The 23869-nt window shown below is 41.5% G+C and overlaps 1 protein-coding gene across 1 annotated transcript; it reads right to left on the bottom strand.

Moving 5' to 3' along the window:
- On the bottom strand, positions 17899 to 21746 carry LOC109228887 (fructose-bisphosphate aldolase 1, chloroplastic). Its single transcript, XM_019394131.1, has 6 exons — positions 21487 to 21746; positions 19519 to 19788; positions 19296 to 19405; positions 18936 to 19026; positions 18568 to 18837; positions 17899 to 18465 (listed from the first exon to the last, which is right to left on the bottom strand). The coding sequence occupies exons 1-6, from the start codon at positions 21652 to 21654 to the stop codon at positions 18187 to 18189; spliced, it is 1188 nt and encodes a 395-aa protein (XP_019249676.1). The 5' UTR covers positions 21655 to 21746; the 3' UTR covers positions 17899 to 18186.

Here is a 23869-nt window from a genome sequence, read left to right as displayed (position 1 = left end):
TACTTTTCTGTGTTTGATCGAGAACGAACGGTTGTTTTAGAGATGGAGAATGTGATGACCTGGTAGGTCATCTTATGATTCAAAAACCACATTCTGTGTTCCGAGGACTTTAAAACCTCATTTTTTCCCTCCTTGATTTGCGTGCGCAGTCCGGGCATGTTTCCGAAAAGCTTTTGTGTTGAAAGTGATAAAAATAAGGATTTTTTCTTAAAAACTACATTTGAGTTGACTTCGGTCAATATTTTTGGTAAACGGACCCGGATTCATGTTTGGACAGTCCCGGTGGGTTCATATCAAAATATGGGACTTGGGCGTATACCCGGAATTGGATATAGAGGTCCCTAGCTCGAGTTATGATCTTGTTGGTATCAAGTCCGTATTTATGTTCCGAAGCCAGTACTGGTTCATTATAATATGTAAGAATTGTACATGAAATTTATGTGAGAAACGGAGTTGGTTTGACATGATTCGAACTTCCGATTGTGAAAATATGAATTTCAAAGTGTTCTTGAGAATTCCATGTGATTTGGTGATAAATTTGTAGTTCTAGGTGTTATTTTTGCGATTTGATCGCACGACGTATGATGTTTGAAGATTTGTGTGCATGTTTGGTCTGAAGCCCTGAGGGCTCAGGTGAGTTTCGGATAGGCTACGGAGTGAAAATAGGGCTTAAAACATTGCTGGTACATCAGATAATTGTTGCATGACTCAAACCTTGCAAATGCGAGGTCAAGCATCGCAATTGCGACCACTACTGGGTTCGCATTTGTGATCCACTCATCGCATTTGCGAAGAGTGGCTGGGTAGGCCAGCATTTGCATTTGCAAACAATGCTTCACATTTGCGAACTGGGACTAGGTGAGGCAGTCTTCGCATCTGCGATCATTGGATCGTATTTGCCAACTTTTCTTCGCATTTGCAAAGAGAGTAGAAATGTGAGAATCTTTGCAAATGTGATGTATTCTCGCATTTGCGGGCTTCGCATTTGCGAAGACCAGGTAGCATTCGCGACATCTGCAGTTCGTAAAACTTGACTTAGACGGGATTTTTGCTAGGTAGCATTCGCGACATCTGCCGAGGCGAGTACTTCGAGGACAACCTCGAGCTATGCCCTGGTATGGCGCCTCATTCCCTTTGCTTTACATGGAGTGAGGTGGCATCATCTACTAACTTTTGCATCCCACACCAGCGCAATGTCTCAAGAAGTGGCTTCATAATATTAGTGCTGACGAGACCCATACTCGCCAAATTTTTTACCAAGCCACAATTTTCCTTGCTTGTTAAATGCTTTTGCTCTTTCATAGGCTATAGCTTCTTCGGAGGAGATTCTCGAAGATATAGCCCTGAAGATCGAAATGGGGTCCCCGAGGAAAGGGTTCTCGCAGATGTGATTCCCGAGGATATACCCTCGAAAGTACATTAGGCTTTTTAGCTGTTGTTTTTTGCTTCTTTGTTTCTGTGTAAGGACCCCTCGTGGGCTTGGTAAATCATCTTTTATTAATTCAAGAATGTCTTCACTTTGCCTTCAATTTGTGTTGAACTCCATTCTATTTTTGTTCGTGAAAAAACCAGATGTATGACTCTAACAATTAGTCCGAATATCGTATCCGGAACATAGCAATAATAAACCCTTGGGTTTTTAACTTAATTAATGTGATGCTTCTAGAATTCCTTTGTTATCCCTCGGACTGAGTTTGGACTGATCTGATGCTAATTTAGGTCATCGGGACTTCTGAGCCCGACTTGAGTGAAGGCTGGGTCTCGATTTTTTGAAATAAATCTAGCCCTTTTAGGCCTTGTCGGCAGCCCTCGAGTGAGAACTTTTTTGAACTCAAGTAGCCTTTGGATTCAACAGTTGGGTGAACCTTTGCAACTAGTCCTCGAGTAGGAGCCTGCTTCGAACTCGGGTAGCCCTGATTCGAGCGCAAGTTGCTCTGCACTATAATAAAGACAACCCTAGGGCGTTAAAGGCAGCCCCTGAGCGAGGACATACTCGAACTCGGGCGGCCTTTGGGCTAACATATTTGGGCACGCGTCTCCTCGAATTTGAGATAAAGATAGCCTTGGGGCTTTATCAGTAGTTCCCGAGTGAGAACCGGCTCGAACTCGGGCAGCCCTTGGGCCAAAATAATCGAACGAGCGTTTCCTCGACCTTGAGATAAAGATGGCCCTGAGGCTTTATTAATAGTCCCCGAGTGAGAACTGGCTCAAACTCGGGCAGCCCTTGGGCAAAAATAATCAAATGATCGTTTGTTCGACCTTGAGATAAAGATAGACTTGAGGCTTCATTAATAGTCCCTAGGTGAGAACTGGCTCGAACTCGGGTAGCTCTTGGGCCTAATAGTAGAGCGAGCGTTTGCTCGAACTCGAACTAGAGATATCCTGAGGCTTTTATGAATAGTCCCTAAGTGAGAACTAGCTCGAACTCGGGTAGCCCTTGGGCTTAATAGTCGAGCGAGCGTTTGCTCGAACTCAAAGTAGAGATAGCCCCGAGGCTTCTATGAATAGTCCCCGAGTGAGAACTGGCTAGAACTCGGGTAGCCCTTGGACTTAATAGTCGACGAGCGTCTGCTCGACTTGAGATGAAAATAGCCCTAAGGCTTCGTTAACAGACCCCGAGTGAGAACTGGCTCGAACTCGGGCACCCCTTGGGCTTAAATAATCGAATGATCATTTGTTCGATCTCGATTTGTAGACTGTTCTTCAATAATCTCTGACAATCAGGTTCCCGATGTATGGGTCCTGACGTCAATCATCATGACATAAGCGGTTGAAGAGACTGAAGGGTTGCTTTTTTGTACGGTTCTTAGAAGCATTAATTGTAGGATGCCGATGGTCGGTCTTTTGGCTTCCTTAGCGCATTCAAATGATTTTTATAAATAGACAAATCCCATAACCTTGTGGATATCATTCTCTTAGTGCTTCCAGAATTTCATTCGGCCCTTTTCAATTTCCTTGAATTCTCCCTTCTCTTTTCCAACAATATTTTCCATCTTCTTGGATTTTTTGCTTTAAAGATAGCTAAAACTTCTAAAACTGTTCCTCAAAAGGAAAAAGTTTCATCGTCCTCTCGAACAACCAAAGGTAAAATGGTAGTTCCTCCTAGTATCGAGGAGTGTACCCCCGGGCCTTGTGATACATCTTCTGACTTCCAAGTCGAAAACCCCTCCTCTGTCTTGGGACGGTGTGAACCCATGTCCTGGTATATCAGTTTAATTACTGAAATCAAGAAAATGAAGGCCGAGTACCGTTGGGGGAAAGCGGTGCTAGTAGAGATTCCTTCACGAGGAGAAGACATAACCACGTACAAAGCCGGCTTCCTCGGTGTATACACATATCCTTTCACCTTAGGCCCGGTAGAAGCCTCTTCACCATCGATAGATCCAGTAATCCTCGACCTCTACAGCCAATATCAGGTGATACATAGACAAATTTATCCATCGTTCTGGCGCATTGTTTATATGATTAGGTATCTCTCAAGTATGGTTAAAGGGATGCTTTTTACCCTCGACCATCTAATTAGACTGTGTATCCCCTTACTTCCTGATTAAGCTGAAACGTCGATCCCCGAAGGCCTTTTTGCTAGCATCGATGAAGACAAGGATCGAGGGTGGATTAGCCGCTTTGTCCGAGTCAGGACCTCGGACCTGATCCCTGCTGAGAGAATGCCATTTCTCGAGAAATGGAATATGAATAGTAAGTAAACACTTTCCTTTGATTGGATACCTTTTCCTAACTTTGAATTAACTTTCTTTGATGATACAGTTGTCAAGTGGTACCCCGGTGCTATCAATAATCTTTTGGGCTAGGTCCGACGAATTGATTCGATCTACCCGTACGCCAAGCGCGTGTGGGGCGATCTGGCTAAGTGGGAGGCCAAAAATCATGGTGAGTTTTTACCTTTTTTCACACTTGAGATCTTTAGAGAAGACTTCTCTCTCTGGTATCCTCATCCTTTGTGCCAATGTAGGCCTTGGAGAGGCTGTTTTGATGAGGGAACCCCCGCTTGGGGAAGCAGATACCCCAAAGCCTGCCAAGGAGAAGAAGTAAAAGAAGAAATCACCAGCCGGGTCCCCGAAGCCAAAAAAGGCTAAAACTCAAAAGCCCGAGGCCAATTCAGTGGCCTCAACTCGGGAGGCGGCCAAAAGTCTTTGTGCCAAGGGAGAAGAGAGTGATGACTACCCGCTGGTATTTAGGGGGGAAGAGAAATGTTGCTGCCTCAAAATCTACTGAGTCGAAGGTGACTAAGTCGGAGGCTGCTGAGGTGATCCCGACCCGAGGTGAGGGGAATTCGGGCGAAGTCCCCGAGCCGACCAACGACCTAAACGCATTTGGTGCCGAGGGGCACCTAGTTGATTAACCCGAAGGAACCAATGTTGAAGCCCCTCGGAGGGGGGAGAGGGCCTTCGTTGAATCAGTCGAGGTGATCAATGTAGATGAGCCTCTGTCGGTCCCGTCATTCTCTCCTGGGAAGATACGGGATGCCCAAGATATGAACATTACCATCGAGGGGGCATCCCCCGGAGAGAACAGTACGTTTGAAGGATGTTTTGTTGTGGTTGAGGAAAGCCCCGATACCGATGCCTCATTGATCTTCGAGGAATCCGAGAAGCTTCAGCAACAGGTAATCTTAACTTTGACCGTTGTATGTTAAGTTTCGATTCTCGCTTTTTCGACTCTCTTCTTCTGTGCTTTAAGGACTTAATGCTCTCTCACCAAGCCTTCTCCAAGTCACAAGCAGAGTTGGCTAGATGGGAGGACGAATTTAGGAAGCTCATTTCTGAATTGGACGAACTTAAGGCCCTTTATGCCCAAAAGGAGGGGGAGCTAGGTGACCTTCGAGCACATTTGGAGAGGATGTCTCAAGATCGGGCCGATCTCGATAAGCAGGTAATATGACCTTCGTGGGTTTACTTTTGTGCCCTAGCCAGTTAAGTGTTAAATGCCTTGCTTTGATTCATTCCGCTTAAGCGAAAAGATGATCTAATGCAAGAGGAGCTTAAAATTAGAGATACTAAAATCCTCAGGTCGAAGCAGCATACAGATGAAGTGTCCTCCGATAAAGAAGCCCTCCAAGAGAGGCTGATCTTGGTTGAGCATCAACTCCAAGAGGCAGAGGGAGAAAGCCGCAAATACAGAGACCTCCATTCTGAACTATTTGCTGAGCTATCTATAGCTTAGTCCGAGGCCGCTAAGCTCATGTCCTCATAAAGAAAAGATGTTACTGCAGCAAATGCTCGGGCCAGGAAAGTATCCGAAGAGGCCGAGCTTAAACTATCCCGAGCTTTGAAACATGCCCGATTAAGATCTAGGAGACAGGCTCTCGAGGATGTACACACAGGGGGCATCGATTTGTCTGCTGAGATCGAGAGGGTGAAGGCCCTAGAGGAAAAATCGGCAATTTTGCTTTCCTCCGATGAGGGTTCAACCAATGATTCAACCAGCGGCTCGGAGGATGATGAAGACGAAGATGAAGTCCCCGAGGGGGATGAGGTCATCGATGTTCCAGGGGTCGAGGGCCAGGCCGTTGGAGGCACGATTTCCGGAGGAGCTCCATCTGGTTATGCAACCCCGGTGGTAGATTAGGTTTTCATTTGTTCCTTCTTTGTGTAAGGACTCCAGGCGTGAGCCTCGTAAATATGACTTTGTGAAACCTTGCTATATATATATATATATATATATATATATATATATATATATATATATATATATATATATATAAGGATTTTTTGTTCTCGTCATTTCTTGTTTTCCCTTTGCCTTTCTTGAATAAATTTCGACACTTGTCGATAACCAGTTCGATATGTCGAACTTATGATATAAACCCCTCAGGTTTTCATGCTCGATGAGTGGTTGATAATAGTTTATCGTTTAGGGCTTGGTCCTCGAATCAAATTTTGACTCAGGCTCGTTGACCCTTAGGTTTTCAATATATCGGCCCTTAGGCTCTTTGGGTTAGCTCTTAGGCTCTTACGCGTTGGCCCTTAGGCTCTTCAAACTGGCCCTTAGGCTCTTACGCATTGGCCCTTAGGCTCTTTTTAGATTGGGTCGATGCGACCTTTAATATGGCTATAGTTTTCCCTCTTTTGGCTAAAGATTTGATCATGCCTTAGCATGTTTTATGTTCGTCCGACTATTCGACAGCTCAAATAAGAACCTCGATTATGAGTCGATTGTGATGATAATTAAGTACCTCGGGATGTTCTCTCGAAGGCTGATATTTCGAAACATTTTTTGCTGAAGGCTGATTGTGTGGAAGCCTTTTCATTGTTTAGAGCTGATATGATAGAAGCTCTTTTGTTTATGCCGAGTGTAGCCTGATTAACCGGTTCTTTTCGAAGTATTTGGAGGCCTTTTATTTTGTAGCGGCTGTCGGATGTCTCCGAGCCGCGTCAATTCGGCCGTAGCCATTTGTTTGGTCGTAGCCTTTAGTCCCCGTGTGCGGTGACCTTGGCGTCTATATCGAGGGTATGCCTTTTTAGGGGTCTTACAAGTTCGATATATAGCCTTGGCCTGCATGTTGGGGTTATGCCTTTTTAAGGTTTTATAAATTTGAGTATGCCTCGTTGGGGTCTTACAAGCTTGGTATTGCCTTATTGAGGTCTTACAGATTCGATGCGGCCTCACTGAGGTCTTACGAGCTCGAAATTGCCTTATTGAGGTCTTACAAATTCGAGTTTTTGATGGCTTCGACGAGCTATCTGTTGACGACAGTCCCCGAGTGTTCGAGGTTTTTCGGCCCTTAAGCCGTTTTGCGTGAAAGTATAGAATTTCTTCGAGTGTTTTGACATGCAAAGAAGCTTCCTCAATTGTTTAATGTATGTGTACATGTTTTTTGCCTTTGGATGCTCGATTGTTCTATATGGACACGGTTCATTTGACCGTTTAGCCCAATACAATATTCTCCTATCGAGGTCCTCCTCGGCGTAATTCGGTTTCTTACAAGGGGTGATCTCCTGGGGTGATGCCCCCCAGTATTTGAGGTTGATTGAAGAGAAGCCTTGAATACTTTATGAGTTCTCCTTAGGTAGCATATGGACGTTACCTCGTTAAAAACCTCGCCGGTATAACCCGTTCGGGATAAAATCCGGTCTAAGGGAAAAAGAGTGCAACGCATGCTTTAAAACCCAAGGTCTTCGAGCTGGAGGGCGCTTCGATTCCTCTCGATCGAACGCCTGCAGTAAGTTAGTGTAAAACATAAATAAAAAGGGAGAGGGTTGTACCTTAACGATGGTGTTCAAGCTTTTGTAAATTCCAACTACTTGTTCCGAGGACGCGGCACGGTCCTTTACTCACTCGTTTGGGTGTAGCCAAGAATGTAGGTTGTAGTTGTTAGCTGATTTTTCACTTGTCTTTTGGCCTCTTTGATGTAGAGGGCGTCGATGTCGGTGTCATGTCGTGCACCGCAAACATCTCTCTTGCTGCATGCTGCTCCCCGTATACTGCCTTTACTCCATCCTTGGTTGGAAATTCATCGTTTGATGGAGGGTCGAGGGTACTGCCCTCATACTGTGTATCAATGGCCTTCCAAGTAAGGCATTGTATCTCATGTCACCTTCGATGACATGAAACTTGGTATCTTGGATCGTACCGGCTACATTAACTAAGAGGATGATTTCCCCTTTTGTTGTTTCACTCGCCATGTTGAATCCATTGAGGACTCGAGAGGAGGGTACAATCTGGTCGAGCAATCCGAGCTGCTCCACCACCCTCGACCTGATTATGTTGGTTGAGCTACCTGGATCCACGAGCACGCATTTAATCTGAATTTTATTCAAAAGAAAAGAAATTACCTGTCCATCATTATAAGGCTGAGACAAGGTCTCGATGTCCTCTTCGCTAAATGTGAGAGCATCCTCTGGTACGTAACTCCGAATTCGCCTTTCCCTGGTGATGGATATCTTTGTCTGTTTGAAAACGGGTTCCTGTGGGGCGTCGACCCCTCCAACGATCATGTGGATGATGTGTTGTGGTTCTTCTGGTTCATTTTTCCTGTCTGCATCTCTTTCTCGGAAATGGTTCTTTGCTCGGTCACTGAGAAATTCACGAAGATGCCCTTCGTTGAACAAACGGGCTACCTCCTCCCTAAGCTGCCTGCAATCCTCGGTCCTATGACCGTGAGTGCTGTGATACTTACACACCAAGTTGGCATTTCTCTGTGAAGGATCTGATTGTACGGGTTTTGGCCATCTGGCATCTTTGATTTTCCCTATGGCTGATACGATGCCCAAGATATCGACGTTGAAGTTGTACTCAGATAGACGGGGTGCCTCTACCGGCCCAGTGTGCCTATCGAACACGACTTTACCCATGATTCCCCGAGAATTTTGACCTCGATCCATTCTTCGATCACCTCAAGGCATGTTACGCCTAGGAGCGTTTCTTCGATCTTCTACGTACGGATGGTATCTTTCTTTGTTCGATCTTGGCTCCCTTTCTGTGAATCTTTGCTCCTTTGTTAAGAGCCTGCTAGGATATACTGAGCCCGAAGGGGTTCCTAATTGGTCATCTTCGACGCTGATTTTCAATTGATACCTGTTGTGCACATCCGCCCAGGTCTCGGCGGGATACTCGATCAAATTTTGTTTTAACTGCCTTGAAGCTACCGAGATTCGTTTGTTCAAGCCTTGAGTGAAGGCCTGTACTGCACAGTCATCGGAGACTGGTGGTAATTCCATTCGTTCCATCTGAAAACGAGATACAAACTCCCTTAGCATCTCATTCTCTCTCTTTCTAAGTTTGAAGACATCAGACTTTCTGTTGGCGACCTTGATGGCACCGGCGTGTGCCCTCACAAAACAATCTGCCAACATGGAAAATGAATCTATCAAGTTCGGGGGTAGGTTGTGATACCACATCATGGCCCCCTTCGACAGTGTCTTTCCAAATTTCTTCAGTAGGACGGATTCAATCTCGTCGTCCTGTAAGTTGTTCCCTTTTACGGCGCAAGTGTAAGCGGTGATGTGCTCGTTAGGGTCTGTGGTCCCGTTATATTTCAGGACGTCTGGCATTCTGAACTTCTTCGGGATGGGTGTTGGGGATGCACTTAGTGGGAATGGTTTTTGTATGAACTTCTTTGAATCTACGCCCTTCAGAATCGGGGGCGCACCCTGGATCTGATCGACCCTCTAGTTATAACTCTCCACTCTTTCATCATTATCTTCTATCTTCTTTTCTCCTGATTCAATTTTTTGGTGAGGTCCTCGAGCATCTTCATAATAGCAGGGTCAGCTGCTGACCCGTTGTTGTTCAATCTCTCCGGTACCTGCTCGACTCGAGGAGCCGTTTCCGGTGCTACTGTGCTTGGGGTTTTTTGGTGGCTTTGTAGCTGAGCAATAGGCACATGCCGTGCTTGTAACATTTCAAAAATGACTTGAAGACTAACGTCTCTTTCCTCACCGCGCACGCTTCCGTTGGTAAGAGAGCTTACATCGACATGCACAGCGTTTCGTGAGCTTACGTCGATCGGGATTTGTGCTGGTGCATCCCCTATGTTTTGCGGTGGTATACCGGCATCTGCTGGTGCTATCCCTAGGTTTTGTGGTGCTACACCGGCGTCTGCGCCATTTTCTCCCTGGAGACCAATGCTGTTGTTTTCACGTGCATTTGCTGAGTTAGACATTTTGACCTGAAATCAAATATTCTTGGACAAGAAAAAGTGTCAAGGATAACTTGTGCTTGCAGAAAACTAGCCCCAAAACAATCACTATTATTTTTAGCCCCACGGTGGGTGCCAAACTGTTTACCTCGAAATTGGTAACTACAATTATATTTGATTTTATGGTTCCAAAAATACGTGATTTATCTTAATACTAGTTGTTGGGCAATAGATACTAAGTGTGAGTAAAGAAAATAAGAAATGCAAACCAATGAGGTCACAAGACTGGGCCTTGAGCTAGCTGGAGCAGGGCCTCGAGGTCTAGACGGGCTAATAGCTACGAACGATTGATGAAGAATCCATGGTAATGAGGGCCTTAAAGATGGCCTTTTGAGGTTAATGAGGAGCAATAAATGAAGAACAATAATGAACAATGAAAGAATAAGCAATAAATGTGAAGAACAATAGTGTTAGCAAAGAGAGCAGAGAATGTTGTATTATATTCAATATGTTGTGTAAAAATCCGAATCCCCCTACAAAATGACAAAGGCCCCCTTTATATAGGAGGGGTGAACCCCAACATAGTACATGTCTAATAAATGACGAAGAAAAGCTACTAGTACATCTGTATAATCATTTAGTAAAGATTTGTACTGTCCTTTGCAGGCTTTGTCAGTCCTCATCACGTGTCATCAGGAGCCCTCCGCCTTTTCATAACGGTCATCGTCTTACATGTTGCCTCGAGGTGCGTCACGGCGAGTCTTCGATATGCCTTGCCGAGGCGAGTACTTCGAGGACAACCTCGGGCTGTGCTTCGATCCCGCCGAGGCCAGTCTTGGACACGCCGTCGAAGCCTTAAAATCGGGCCTCGTTGATTTTAACCGTATACAAGCTCGGGTGTTGACTTTTGTTATCTTTTTTCAGAATGGCCTGAATTGAATTCGTATTGATTGTGGGTGATTTTCAAGGCTTATTTTGAAATGTTTGGTTGGTAATTTGCAAGATATTGTTGGTTCGAAGGCATGTTTGAAAGGAAAATCTGTGATTGAGCTTTGAGTGGCCTTTGGAGTGAGGTAAGTGTCGTGTCTAACCTTGACTTGAGGGAATTAGGAACCCTCCGACTTTGTGTTATGTGAATTCCATGTGAGTCGTATATGCAAGGTGACGAGTGCTTATACGCCGCCGAATTATCTAGTTTTCCCTGATTTATCGCTTTTCCTTAATTGTTTTCCCTTCTATCTTAATTTTTACATGCTTTAAATGCTATCAAATCGGTAAGAAACATTAAGAATTATTACTTTAAGACTATACATAATTGTTGCCTCAAAAGTAACGTATAATTTATTACCATTCAATTGTCAGATTTTGTTTGTCAAAGATTGAATTCAAACTTATCAAATTAGTTGTTACAAATATATTTAAAATAATTACTATAATAATGACTCATTAATATATATTAAGAAAATGAATTTAGACATAGTTTTAGAATATTTCTTTTTGAGATATCAAAAGTATTTTTCTATCAGAACTCTCTCGCGCAATCAAATCATCAAAATAACATCCGAATCCAGGAATCGGACCTCCAAAACACATGAAACCCAAGAACTTCTAAAAACACAATCGCGCGTCCGATTCCTATCAAATCAACTCGAAATGACGCCAAACTTTGCGGGCAAGTTCCAAATGACGAAACGGACCTATTCCAAGTCCCGAAACAGAAATCCAAACACGATATCTATGAAGTCATCATACGGTCAAACTTATAAAAATTCTAAGCCTTTAAATTTCCAACTTTCGGCAAAACTACACAAATCAACCTACAGACCTCTGAATTCAATTCCGGACATACTCCCAAGTTCAAAATCACGATACAAACTTATTGGAGTCATCAAAATTCTGTTCCGGGGTCGTTTAAACAAAAGTCAAACCTCGGTCAATATTTTCAACTTAAGCTTCTAAAGTGAGAATCACTCATCCAAATTCATTCCGAATCATCTAAAAGTCAAGTCTGACCATGTACGCAAGTCATAATACACAATGTGAAATCATTCAAGACCCTGAACTACTAAACGAATTGCTAAAGCTCAAAATGACCGGTCCGGTCGTTACATCCTTCCCCTCTTAAACAAATGTTCGCCCTGGAACGTGCCAAAAGTCTTTCCCAACCATCAAATCACTATATGAACTCACCATGCACACACACACACGGGTGATCCCATGTCACCCCAAACCACATAAAATTGACAACATTAACTCAACCAAAGATTATTCCTTCTACTCATGCCGAAAAGTCTTAGAATCAAATTTCCACAACTACGAAGTGCCCCATTATCACACAAATACACGGTAAAACCCTCAACTAGCTACAACAGCTAATACATACACCCACAGGGTATAACCACACGATGTAGCACATCATCCATATGCTCATAGTAATAACTCTGACCACAATAGCTTCCCATTACCAGGCCTGGTACCAGCAAATAGACTCATATCGACTAGAACCTTGTTCTAAACCTCCACAACGCTGAAAATAATGCAAGAAACATCCGAAGCTCATAACTACTCATCTGATCAACAAGCCACCTCAAAAGCCACCTGGGCACATACATCGTAATCCAAACCCAATAAGCACAACTCAAATATGACTGAATATGAAAAGAGGAACACATGAGAGAACTGTCAAACAAGCCAAACATGCACAACTCCTACCGATACTATAATACGGATCCAATCCACAAGAAAGAAGCAAGACACACTCAACAACCACAACAAATCTTACCATAATATGACATCACTGCGGCGCATAGCCCGGTACCAACCAACATATCTATTCACAAAGAACACCAGGTCCCCATCCTTCACTCGAAATCACGAGTAAGGTAAATATCTTAGCATCTAAACCATTCTACTAACTCAACCTCGTACAACCAAAACCACAACACGAAACAGCCTTCTCATACTGATCGAACACCCAGATCATAAATCATGGCCAAACCACCCAGAAATCACGTCAAAACCTACTGTATTAACTAATAAAAAGTCTACCCAAGCCTCATGACCCTCAATAGCAACCAAATAAGGGTGATAGACACGGGTTATCACAATAGAATTCCCAACTAACGTGAGCACATGAACATAGTACAAGAATCACAAAACACAACTAACAACTAGGGCGCGTCCTGGAAGAGCATAACAATGGGCACGTCCTCCCCTCTAGGGAGACCTCTACCCGCCTGACCTCCACCCCTAGCTGATGGTGCAGGTATAGCAGCAACTAAAGCAGAACTCATTGCCTGAATACTTCGTTGTGACACATCAGTCCAGATTCTAGGACAATCTCTCACCATGTGGCTGGTATCTCTACACTCAAAGAAACCTCTCCGCTGACGTGGTTATGGAAGCGGTCCGGTACGGGTACTATGGGACCCATGAATGTCTGAAGCACCGCGTGAAGCCTGAAGTGCAAACTGAACTGGCTGACCCACAAAACCTCTACCATGACGTACCCTGCCTCCAAAATAGGGATCAGCAGACCCTCTCAGTCCACGAGGCCTCTTAGCCTCCCTGTCCTCTCCCTCCTGACCCCATATACCCTATAATCTGCGAGCAATCTCTACCACCTACTGAAACGAAATATCCATCTCCTACTCTCGAGCCATGTTGAATCAGATACCATAACTGAGTCCCTCAATGAACTCTGCAGACTCACTCTCTAAGTGTAGAAACCAAAGTAGGTGCATGCCTGGATAAATCACTGAATCTAACAGCATACTCTAACGTTGATACAATACCCTATCATAGCTGCTCGAACTCCGCGCGCCACGCATCCCGAAGGGTCTAGGGAACAAACTCTCTCAAGAACATCTCTGAAAACTGAGTCCATGAAAGTAAAGCTGCATCGGTTGGGCTACCCTCCTCATAAGCCCGCCAGCACTGATACGCTGCTCCCGATAGCTGGAATGTGGTAAAAGCAACCCCGCTCGTCTCCACAATACCCATGATATGGAGAATATGATGGCACTTCTCTAGAAAACCGTGTGCATCCTCTGAAGCTAAGCAACTGAAAGTAGGAGGACGATACTTCTTGAATCTCTCAAGTCTCAGTTGCTCCTCCTCAGATGCCCCTGGCCTGGCCTCAAGCTGAACCGCAATAACAGGTTGTGCTGGTATGAAACCCGAAACCTAACCAATGTGGACACGCTGCTCAGGAGTACGAGCAGCGGGAGTTTGAGCTCCTCTCCTGATCTGTGAGGTAGCTGGTGTAACTGGAATCAATCCCGTGTGAGCCAATGTACCAAACATGCTCAGGAACTGCGCTAAAGTCTCCTGAAGTCCCGGGGTAGCAACAAGCGTCTCTGATGCATGTCCCCTAACCGGAGCTACTAGTGGCTCCTTAGTTGCTGCTCTGGTAGGTGATCTAGCTGTAGCTCGTGCTCCTCCTCGGTCTATGCCTCTGCCCTGGCCCCTGGATACACCAGCTCTGGGGGCAGCGTCATCAGTAACTGCAGCTCGTGTTCTCACCATCTCTGAGAGGATAGAACGACAAAGGCTCAAACTCCGAAATCAATAAACTCGCACGATAAGAATGAAAGAAGTGAAGTTTTCTAATAGTTCTGTAGCCTCTCGAAGATAAGTACAGATGTCTCTGTACTGATCCGCAAGACTATACTAAACTTGCTTATGACTCGTAGCACCTATGAACCTAGAGCTTTGATACCAACTTGTCATGACCCCAATTTTCCTCCATAGGATCTCATGATGACACCTAGTCTCTATGACTAGGTAAGCCTAACATTTACTGAATTAATAACAGAAATTTCTATATAAATCTAACGATCCACAGTAGATATGTAACATCCCAAAATCGGCAGTACAAGTCATAAGCTCTACTGTTCACTAGAAAATCTCTAACTACAACTGTTCCGGAATAGAAATGAACAACATAAACTTCAAAAGGTGAATCTGAGGCCTGCAAACGCGACGACAGGTATACCTTGAATCTCTACAGCAATGCCCGATCAGCTAACTAATGATCAACAAACTCCGAAGTACCTGGATCTGCACAAAAATATGCAGAAAGCGTAGCATGAGTACACCACAGCGGTACCCAGTAAGTATTAAGACTAACCTCGATGGATTAGTAACGAGGAACAGTCAAGATACCTACTAGACATAATAACATGTACAATTATGAATATAAAACTAACAGGGAAAAAAATATAAAGTTAAACATCGTAAGAATAATGTTACAATACTTGGAATGAGAACTAGAAACAACAATTAACAGCAAGGAGCCAACAGGTAATAACACTGTAAAGTAAACAGAATACAGTTTAAGTCCGATAAAACCAAGTAAGGGAAAACAAGTAACAACCCAATAAAACAACCACTTTCACATAAGGATTATACAAGAATTTCCCCGAGGTACCACACCTCATAATCACAAAGCACGAGTCCCAAGTCAAGAACCCTAATCACTTGACATCTTGTGCCCATATTACAAATCACAACCGCACGGACAACTCACGTGCCAATACCATCAATACCTTATATCTGCACGGACAACTCACATGCTAAGAGAGTGCCAATATCTCATATCTGCATGGACAACTCATGTGCTAGTAGTAACAACATCTCATAACCGCATGGACAACTCACGTGCCAATAGTACAACTCACACACAGAAGGCAAGTATATAAGAATACATGTAAATGATCAATAAACATCAAGGTTCATCTTCTTGGACTAGTATGTCTGACTAACTACGATGTATGCTTGTGCAAGTGTTCTATCACAACTCGAGTCAACAAGTAAGATCAGAGACAAAGAATAGTATGTAAGAAACAACACACAAAACATAAAATGCATAACTCACACAAAGTAGGCACACCACTACACAGATATTATCAACAACAAGCCCTCATGCCATTACAAGTCATCACAAATCATCCCCGACATAGCCCTCTTGTCTTTCCACGTGCTCAACAATAAAGTAAATACCCACTTTGACTCGTCGCACACGCATAATATTATTCCCGCCTTGTCTCACCACATGCGCAAACCCATATATATATAGCCCGTCTTGTTACGTCGCACGTGCAACTATCAATAATAACAATAGCACAGACAACTCACGTGCGAACACCCCGACAATTCTCTCATCAATATTACATGTGCCAAAAAGACATAACAACACAATATAACAACTCCCACCACATGTGCCCATATGCCACAAAATTTTCTCAAAACAATTCTAAAACCACAACCACACATAGCCCTTGGCTCAACAACACTGAGTACAACAACAACAACAACAATAATAATTCGAGAGTACGGCAAGTAAATCAACACATGAATTACAAAACACAAAGAAACGGAAGAACGAGCTCACAATAAAAGACATAACAAGTAATAATTGTTTCAAACAAGAATAACCCAACAATGAGAAAGATAGTGTGTAACAACAATATCAAATAAGAGTAACTCAACAATAGGAGAGATAACATGTAACAATGATTTCAAATAAGAATAACTCAACAATAAGAGAGATAACATGTAACAACGGCCTCAAATAAGGATAAGCCAACAATGGAAGAGGTAACATATAACACTGACTTCGATAAGGATAAGTCAACCATGGAAGAGATAACAATAACTTCAATTAAGGATAAGCAATTACGGAAGAGATAACATAGCAATAAAAGAGGCAACAACTTCAATAAAGGCATATAAGAGTATATTTGGCAACAAGGGTAGAACATGAACCAATCAACTTCAAATAAGACATATAAGGGTAAATTAAGCAATGGAGGATATAACACGATGAGACAACTTTATTTTTAATGTTCACGAGAACCTAAGAGTCTAAGTCGGTCAAATTTTCACATATAAGCCGTGTACACACTCGTCACCTCGTGTAGACGTCTTTCACGTAATTCAAATAGTACAAATAAACCAATCCCTACGGGGTAGTTTTCCCCCACACAACGTTAGGCATGATACTTACCTCAAAAGCCCTCAATCAATACTCAAAAATAGATGTTCCTTCACAATTCACCTCTAATCGGCACAAATCAGTACTCAATGTTAGGTATGTCCGAATTCAATTTCGGACATACGCTCAAGTCCAAAATCACAATTCGAACCTATCAGAGTCATCAAAACACCGTTCCGGGGTCGTTTTCACAAAAGTCAAACCTCGGTCAACATTTTCAACTTAAGCTTCTAAAGTGAGAATCACTCATCCCAATTCATTCTGAATCATCTGAAAATCATATCCGACCATGCTCGCAAGTCATAATACACAATGTGAAGTCATTAAAGACCCTAAACCGCTGAACGACTCGCTAAAGTTCAAAACGACCGGCCGGGTCATTACAAGAAGTAAAGAAACGTTAATTTAATAAATAATATATAAAATAATTCCGAGCCCATAAGTTGCTTGTGTGTCCTTAAGGAATTTAATCCCCTCATTGTTACCCAAGGTTTTGGATTAATTCCTCCCCGGATAGAACGGAATAACTATTTTGTGATAGCGACACTACAAATCACAGAACATGAGCGAACTCAACAAACGGAGCTAATCACACATGACGCTTATGTTATTTTGGAAAAAAATGCAACAATATATAAAAGAGGGAAGAAGTTTTCAAGTTTTCCATGTTTGAAAAATGAGTCTAAGCCTCTAAATTTATAGACAATGAAAGGGTGAGATGAAGATGTGCAATTCAAAAGGTGCCTCTTCCATTTCTCATTCACACCCATTCACGAAACCTAACACATATTTCATGCTAGAAGTTGCAGTTTGACACACTAAGTATTTCCCTATTTTGGTCTAAACAAGCAGGAGCGAAGGGAGAGTAGAAGCGCCCGAACCCAGTAACTTTGGTTCAAAAACCATGTATTTGTCTTGAGAAATTTATTGAAATATGTAAAAATTATTAGTTTAGAACCCAATAATTTAGATTTTGAATCTCAAGCTCATAAGCTTCAAATCATGGCTCCGACTCTCTAAACATGAATGGTATACCTGAAGAGTTCCGGGAGAGTGCGAGCTGCTACAGATGAATCCTAGTTGTCCAGATGCATGTTCTCAATGCGGAATGTTGGATGATTTGTATCTTGGGATTTGGTGTTGCTGTTAAGATTGAGCTCTAGAAACTATGTAGAAAGTTGTTAATGATCCTAAAGCTTAAGAAGAATTTGGAACAAGTTATGAAAACAGAGAAGGTGCTTTGTGTGAAATTTGATCTTAGAACATTTTGCTAGAATAAGTAGAAAACTCGGTATGGTCAAAATTTTCAGTAGAAAACTCAGATTATATAGATAGGCAAATAGTAATGTGTTTACAAGTATGCACCAGAGAATTGATTGTATGGAATTTGGCACACTGCATCTTAATCTGGAGAAGAATTTGAAGAATAGCATAAAGCTGAACTCAGTAGCATGAATGTCATTAATTGCTAAAGGTACATGTTATATGAACAAGACAGTATTCTTGAGGAGCTATAAGCTTTTATGCACTTCATCTTGGTCACATCACAATCTTCATCATGAAACATGTGAAGGCTTTCGTCGAAAATGACTTAGTAAACGTATCCCTTCACGAACATTCCCTTCTTGGCCTCCTCAGATTCACCTTCGCCAGTGTATTTGCCAAGCTGGGCGAGCGAGTTGGCGTTGGCTCTAATAAGCAAAGCTTCCTGAGCTGCCTGCACATTTTCTGGTCTTCCGCCCCATGTCTTGAGGCATGTGTTCTGAAGGGCTCTGGCGTATGAGAACGACACGTGCCATGGATTGGGAGATTGGTTCATGGCATTCAAGTTAAGAGTAGCCTCCACTTCAGATTGTCCACCTGACAAAAACTATGCATAGCAAAACGATGAATAATTAGTAGTCAGATTATTTTGGCACTGTCTGTATATAGAAGTTAAACTCTTTATATAATAGGACGTTTAGGTACTTACCATGATTCCAGGGACAGCGGGGGGAATTCTTCGCTGGAGGAGCTTGAGGGTATAATCAGCAACTTGATCAGGGGTAGCTCTTTCCTTGCACTCGGCTCCAGGGGTGACCATGCTAGGCTTCAAGAGGATACCTTCAAACATGACATTGTTTTCGGCAAGGTAGAAGAAAACTTCAGCCCACACCTTCTGGGCAACCTCAAAGGTCCTATCGATATTGTGTTCACCATCAAGCAATATCTCTGGCTCAACAATTGGTACCAACCCATTGTCCTACAATAATTGACAAGAAATTTTTCTGTTGAAACCACACAAGAATAGACAATTACATCACATTTATTGTGGTCTCGATTTCCTGTATGCCAACTTACCTGAGAAATTGCAGCATAGCGAGCGAGACCCCAGGCTGCTTCCTTTACTGCAAGTGCAGAAGGACCATTGGGAATGCTCACCACAGTACGCCTGCAATATTCATAATAAAGAAGATAAGAAGGGCTTCAATCAAGCACATTGAGTTTAATTTCTACTGATAATGTAAAATCTTTTTTATACTATCAGGTCACTTAAAAGGTAACTAAAGTTAGTTATTCATAATAAGTGGAATCAGTAACCTAAGTAGCCTTCTAAAACAGGTTAAATTGCACTAATTGTGTGATAATTCAATGATTTTGTCAATGGATATAGAGTTGAATCCCATTCAATTTATATACAAGAGTATAATGGTAGGCTACCATTTAGCAAAACGAGCGCCTTGTTGGTAGTAAGCAGCAGAGCGCGAGGCAAGGCCATCAAGACCTTGGCACCAGGATTCATCGTTTGAACCAGCCAAGGGAACTAGACCCTGTAGTTTTCGTTAAACCATAATTAAAACATGGCAATCAAAATATTCTTAAACTTCTTCACCACCTAACTAAATCAAGAATTTAAGACTAGCTCACATAGTATGATCTTTACCTTGTCAACCTTGATGCCAGGAACAATGTTCTGCTCATGAAGTACATCAACGATTTTCTTTCCATCAACAGTGGACTGGTAAAGTGTCTCCTCAAATAGGATGGCACCTGAAATGTACTGACCAAGTCCTGGAGCTGAAACAAGAAGGGTCCTGTATGCCTGGCGATTCGCTTCAGTGTTCTCCAGTCCGATTGAAGCTAAACGCTTCCCACAGGTAGCATTTGACTCATCCATGGCCAAAATTCCACGGCCAGGAGATGCCACGGTTTTCTACATTAATCAACCATTAGTTTATGTCAGCTATATGTTTGATTCACCTTGAGGATAATTCATACAGTGTTTTAACCACTAATACTATTCCAAAATTCTCATTAATCCTTGAGTAGCAGATATATTTACATTCTATTTCCCTAGAAGCTTGAGCATAAACCAGACATATCACAGTACAGCCATTTAAGGAGGAAAAACAAACATTTTAATTGGTTTTCTTTTTTCAGCTTCATCATTCACATGATACAACTTTGCTCTAGGGAATGCAACTAGTGGTTAGGAACTAAGTTACTCTTTCCTTTTTATTATGTTCCAATAATAATGTCATCTTTCTATATTTAGAAACAATTTAACATAAAAATAGGGGTGTATAAATCAAACCGACAAACCGCACCAACCCGATAATCCGAGTCAAACCGAGAAAAAAAACCCGACTATGGTTTGGTTTGATTTGGTTTGGTATTGGAAAAAAAAACCCGACCATATTTGGTTTGGTTTGGTTTTAACTAAAAAAAGTCAAACCGAACCAAACCAACCCGACTTTATATGTATAGAAGTTTTAAATATATTTAATACATAAAAATATTTATGGTAGTGTAGTTTATAAATATTTCTAAGCTTTTTCATAATTTTATCTTTTAACGTATTATTTCAAACTTGGGCTTATAGTTTTTGGATGCTCCAATAAGTTTTAATGTACATAAATGTTAGTAACTCAAATAAATCTTAAACCAAAATCAAATCAATACTAATGCTAATTAAAGACATTCAATTCGATTGTACTATGAATAAAAATAGTGTTGGATATCTATTTTTTAGTTTTTTCATTGTTTACATAAAATGTATAACTTATTTTTCTTTTAGTGGTTAGTTAGGTAAATAATAGTACTTATTAGTCATAATTTTAAATTATGTTTGTTTTCAATATGGCTTATTAATAATATTTATTTTATGCGATTTTGTTATCTTTATTGTTGAATATTTTAATACAATGCCATGACTCATCTCATATTTATGTTATTTCATTGAAAACACCTTATATAGTTATGTCTTACAAGGATTAAAGAAATATTTGGAGCAAAAATTTTACGTTTTATGCTATGAAGACTTTATGGAGAAAAACCGGAAAAACCGAAAAAAACCGAGATTAAAAAATCCGACTTTTATTGGCTTGGTTTGTTATTTAATTTTAATAACCCGATACAATTGGTTTGGTTTGGTAATTAGAAAATCCGAACCAACCCGACCTATGTACACCCCTACATAAAAGTTCCTGTTATACCCTTAATGAGATGATTTAAAGTCACACAAATATTTAAGGCTTATTTTCGACCACAAATTTCAAAAGTCTTCATTTCTATCAAAAATGTCAGTGCGAAGTCAAATGGTGCCACATAAATTGGGACGGGGGAGTATTTGCTAGTACATGTAACCAAACCATGCTTTAATTGTTTGACAGGAGTAAAAAAGAAGTTGATGAGATGATAGTAAGCAGTGGAAAGGACAGAGAGATGGTAATTAAAGCTGCAATCTTGCAAGACTCAAGTGAAGCAACTTAGTAAGTACTAGAGCAATAATTTACTTGAATTAAATTAATCTATTTACCTATTACAAACACGTTAAAATACACCGATAGCTTTAAAAAAAGCAAAATTCATGAATGAGTAGTAGATACACTAGCGCGGTCTTAGCACGTACCGCGGTTTTGACGAGCTCATCAGCGTAAGAGCTGGCGCGGACAGTGAGTCCGGAGGGAGGAGCAGGGTGGCACCGGACGGAGACTGATGGCTGGCGAAGGGCCTGACCTTTTATGAAGTCAGTTTTGCCAATGGCTGGTGATGTCTTGAGGAGAGATGCTGAAGCCATTTTTTTTCTTTCCTTATCTTTCTCTCCTCAGCTACAAGTTTGTTATCTTTTTGGTTGTTTGCTTTCTGTGTTTAATAATAGAGTAGAGAGCCCAATGCTCAGTACATTTATATAGTTCCAGGGAGATATGTCATTTGAGGCCATAATACATTGGCCAAGCAACAAGTGCCAAGTGGCTTGATAACTTGCTGACTGGGCTTGGGCAAAACTAGGAATTGTATGACGCTGCGCTGACAAGAGGAGAAGTGTGTCCAACCAGAGCTTCCTCTTGGAGATGGTTAAAGAGATGGAGATTTGTGGTTAAGAATAATTTTTTTAATCAAACAAATGTGGACCGTTTGATTGAAGAGCTGACACGTGTCCAAATTCCGATGAGTACCTGGAGAACGATGGAGAGAATGGAAATAGAAAGAGGGATGCCTAACAGTCGAAAGAAACTTGTCCAACCGCATATCAAATAAATGAATGTAAGACATGTCTTGCATACACATTTATAACTTTAGTTATCTATTCACTGATTCACACTCTAATTTGTAAGAGGTCGTTTGCGATGGATGCATTAGTTCTGTGTATTAATAATACTTTATTTGATATTATATTTTTTGAACTTATACATTAGTTATACACTTTATTTGGTATTATCCTATGCATAACTAATGCATAGGAAACCATGGTGTTAGTAATGCAATGAGTTTTAATGCATGCATTAGCTTAGTTAAAGACAAAATTATCCTTCAAAATTTATCTTGATTAAAATACGCTATTATATTAATGCAAGTTTGAAATAATCCAAGAAAGTGAAAAATAAAATTATATCCCTAGTAAATAAATAAATACTTAGCATATTTTTTTTTATAAATAATATTCAGTTCTATACTAATATATAGTTAGAAATATTAAGCATAATAAAAGACAACCAAACTCTCTCGGCGTACGTTAGGTGCTAGTTAACCTGCGCCCTCGCCGGAAATAGAAGAAAGAGGGAGACCAAAGAAGAATCATAGCAAAACACCAGTAATCGAACAGATAATCACAGAAATCATTACAAGGGAGCAAGGAAAGAAACATGCAAAAGCAAAGGACAAAATACAAGAGGAAGATTTGGATCTGGATAGTGATAACGAGCTGAATTGGCCAGATCTGAGCTGCAATCAACCACAATCAGCTGTATTAAAGAGCCCAGTCAATCAAGTGACAACCAAAATGAATGTTTTGTCGGTCTCAATTGGTGGAGCGAGTACGAGTAAAACAGTGTCCAATGGAACAGTAACTACAAGCTTGACAAAAGAACAGAGCAATGGAACAGCAATAGCTGGAATTGAAGCTGAGAAGCACATGCATGAGACGGAAACAATCCCAAATGGTAATGGAGGAAGGTACTGCGCAGGTCTACTTCATTATGACAAATTCGCAGCAAAAGGAATGAATCTATCATATATACTACCGGTGATACAGGATGGAGAAGTGGTAGTGAAATTATTGGACGAGGACATAGCTGAGGAAAATCAGAAGTGGAATCGAGCAATAATCATGTATGTAGTTGGAAAAAGCCCAACTATTGGGCAATTGAGCGATTCATAGCTGGACAATGGAGTAAAATCAGAAAACCAAAGGTACTCTTCCATAACGATGGCTACTTTATAATTCTGATGAACGGTTGTAAAGATAGGGATGATGTGTTAATGAATGGGCGTATACTATAAACATCAGACCAATTATACTTAGACCATGGACTGAGGGGTTTGATTTCAATGAGGAATTGCTGAAAACCATTCCTCTATGGGTCAAATTCCCAAAGCTTCCATTGAACTACTGGAGTAACCAGGTTTTAAGCAAAATTGGGAGTGGTTTGGGCAAGCCCCTATATGCTGATGCGTGCACCACAGTGGCTGACAGGATTTCATATGCTAGGGTATTAATTGAAATGGACATCACTAAGACATTACTAGGATCAATCAAACTATATGATCCCAAAGAAAAGCTGATAGAGCAGGTGATACAATATGATTGGAAACCTCAATATTGTCAAGCATGCTGCCAAATTGGACACTCATGTCAAAACCAGCAGAAACAACAAAGGTTTCGAGTACATAATCAGAAACAAGAATGGAGAGTTGTGAGGGTACTTGATCCTAAGGTGGATAAAATTGATACACATGGAAGATTTCTGGAACAAGTGGAAGTAGAAAGTGAGGTGATACCAAGCAAAAAGATA

This window comes from Nicotiana attenuata, chromosome 7 (assembly GCF_001879085.1).
Source record: "Nicotiana attenuata strain UT chromosome 7, NIATTr2, whole genome shotgun sequence".
Taxonomy (NCBI): Eukaryota; Viridiplantae; Streptophyta; class Magnoliopsida; order Solanales; family Solanaceae; genus Nicotiana; species Nicotiana attenuata.
This window is presented reverse-complemented; position numbering and strand designations above follow the sequence as displayed.

What these genes read in the sequence shown, in the direction of transcription:
- LOC109228887 (XM_019394131.1), bottom strand. Translation starts at nt 21,654, where the DNA reads ATGGCTTCAGCATCTCTCCTCAAGACATCACCAGCCATTGGCAAAACT. An exon ending in ATGAGCTCGTCAAAACCGCG is followed by an intron (nt 19,789 to 21,486) that starts GTACGTGCTAAG and finishes TGATTAATGTAG; the next exon opens with AAAACCGTGGCATCTCCTGG. An exon ending in CCGCTGTCCCTGGAATCATG is followed by an intron (nt 18,466 to 18,567) that starts GTAAGTACCTAA and finishes TGCTATGCATAG; the next exon opens with TTTTTGTCAGGTGGACAATC.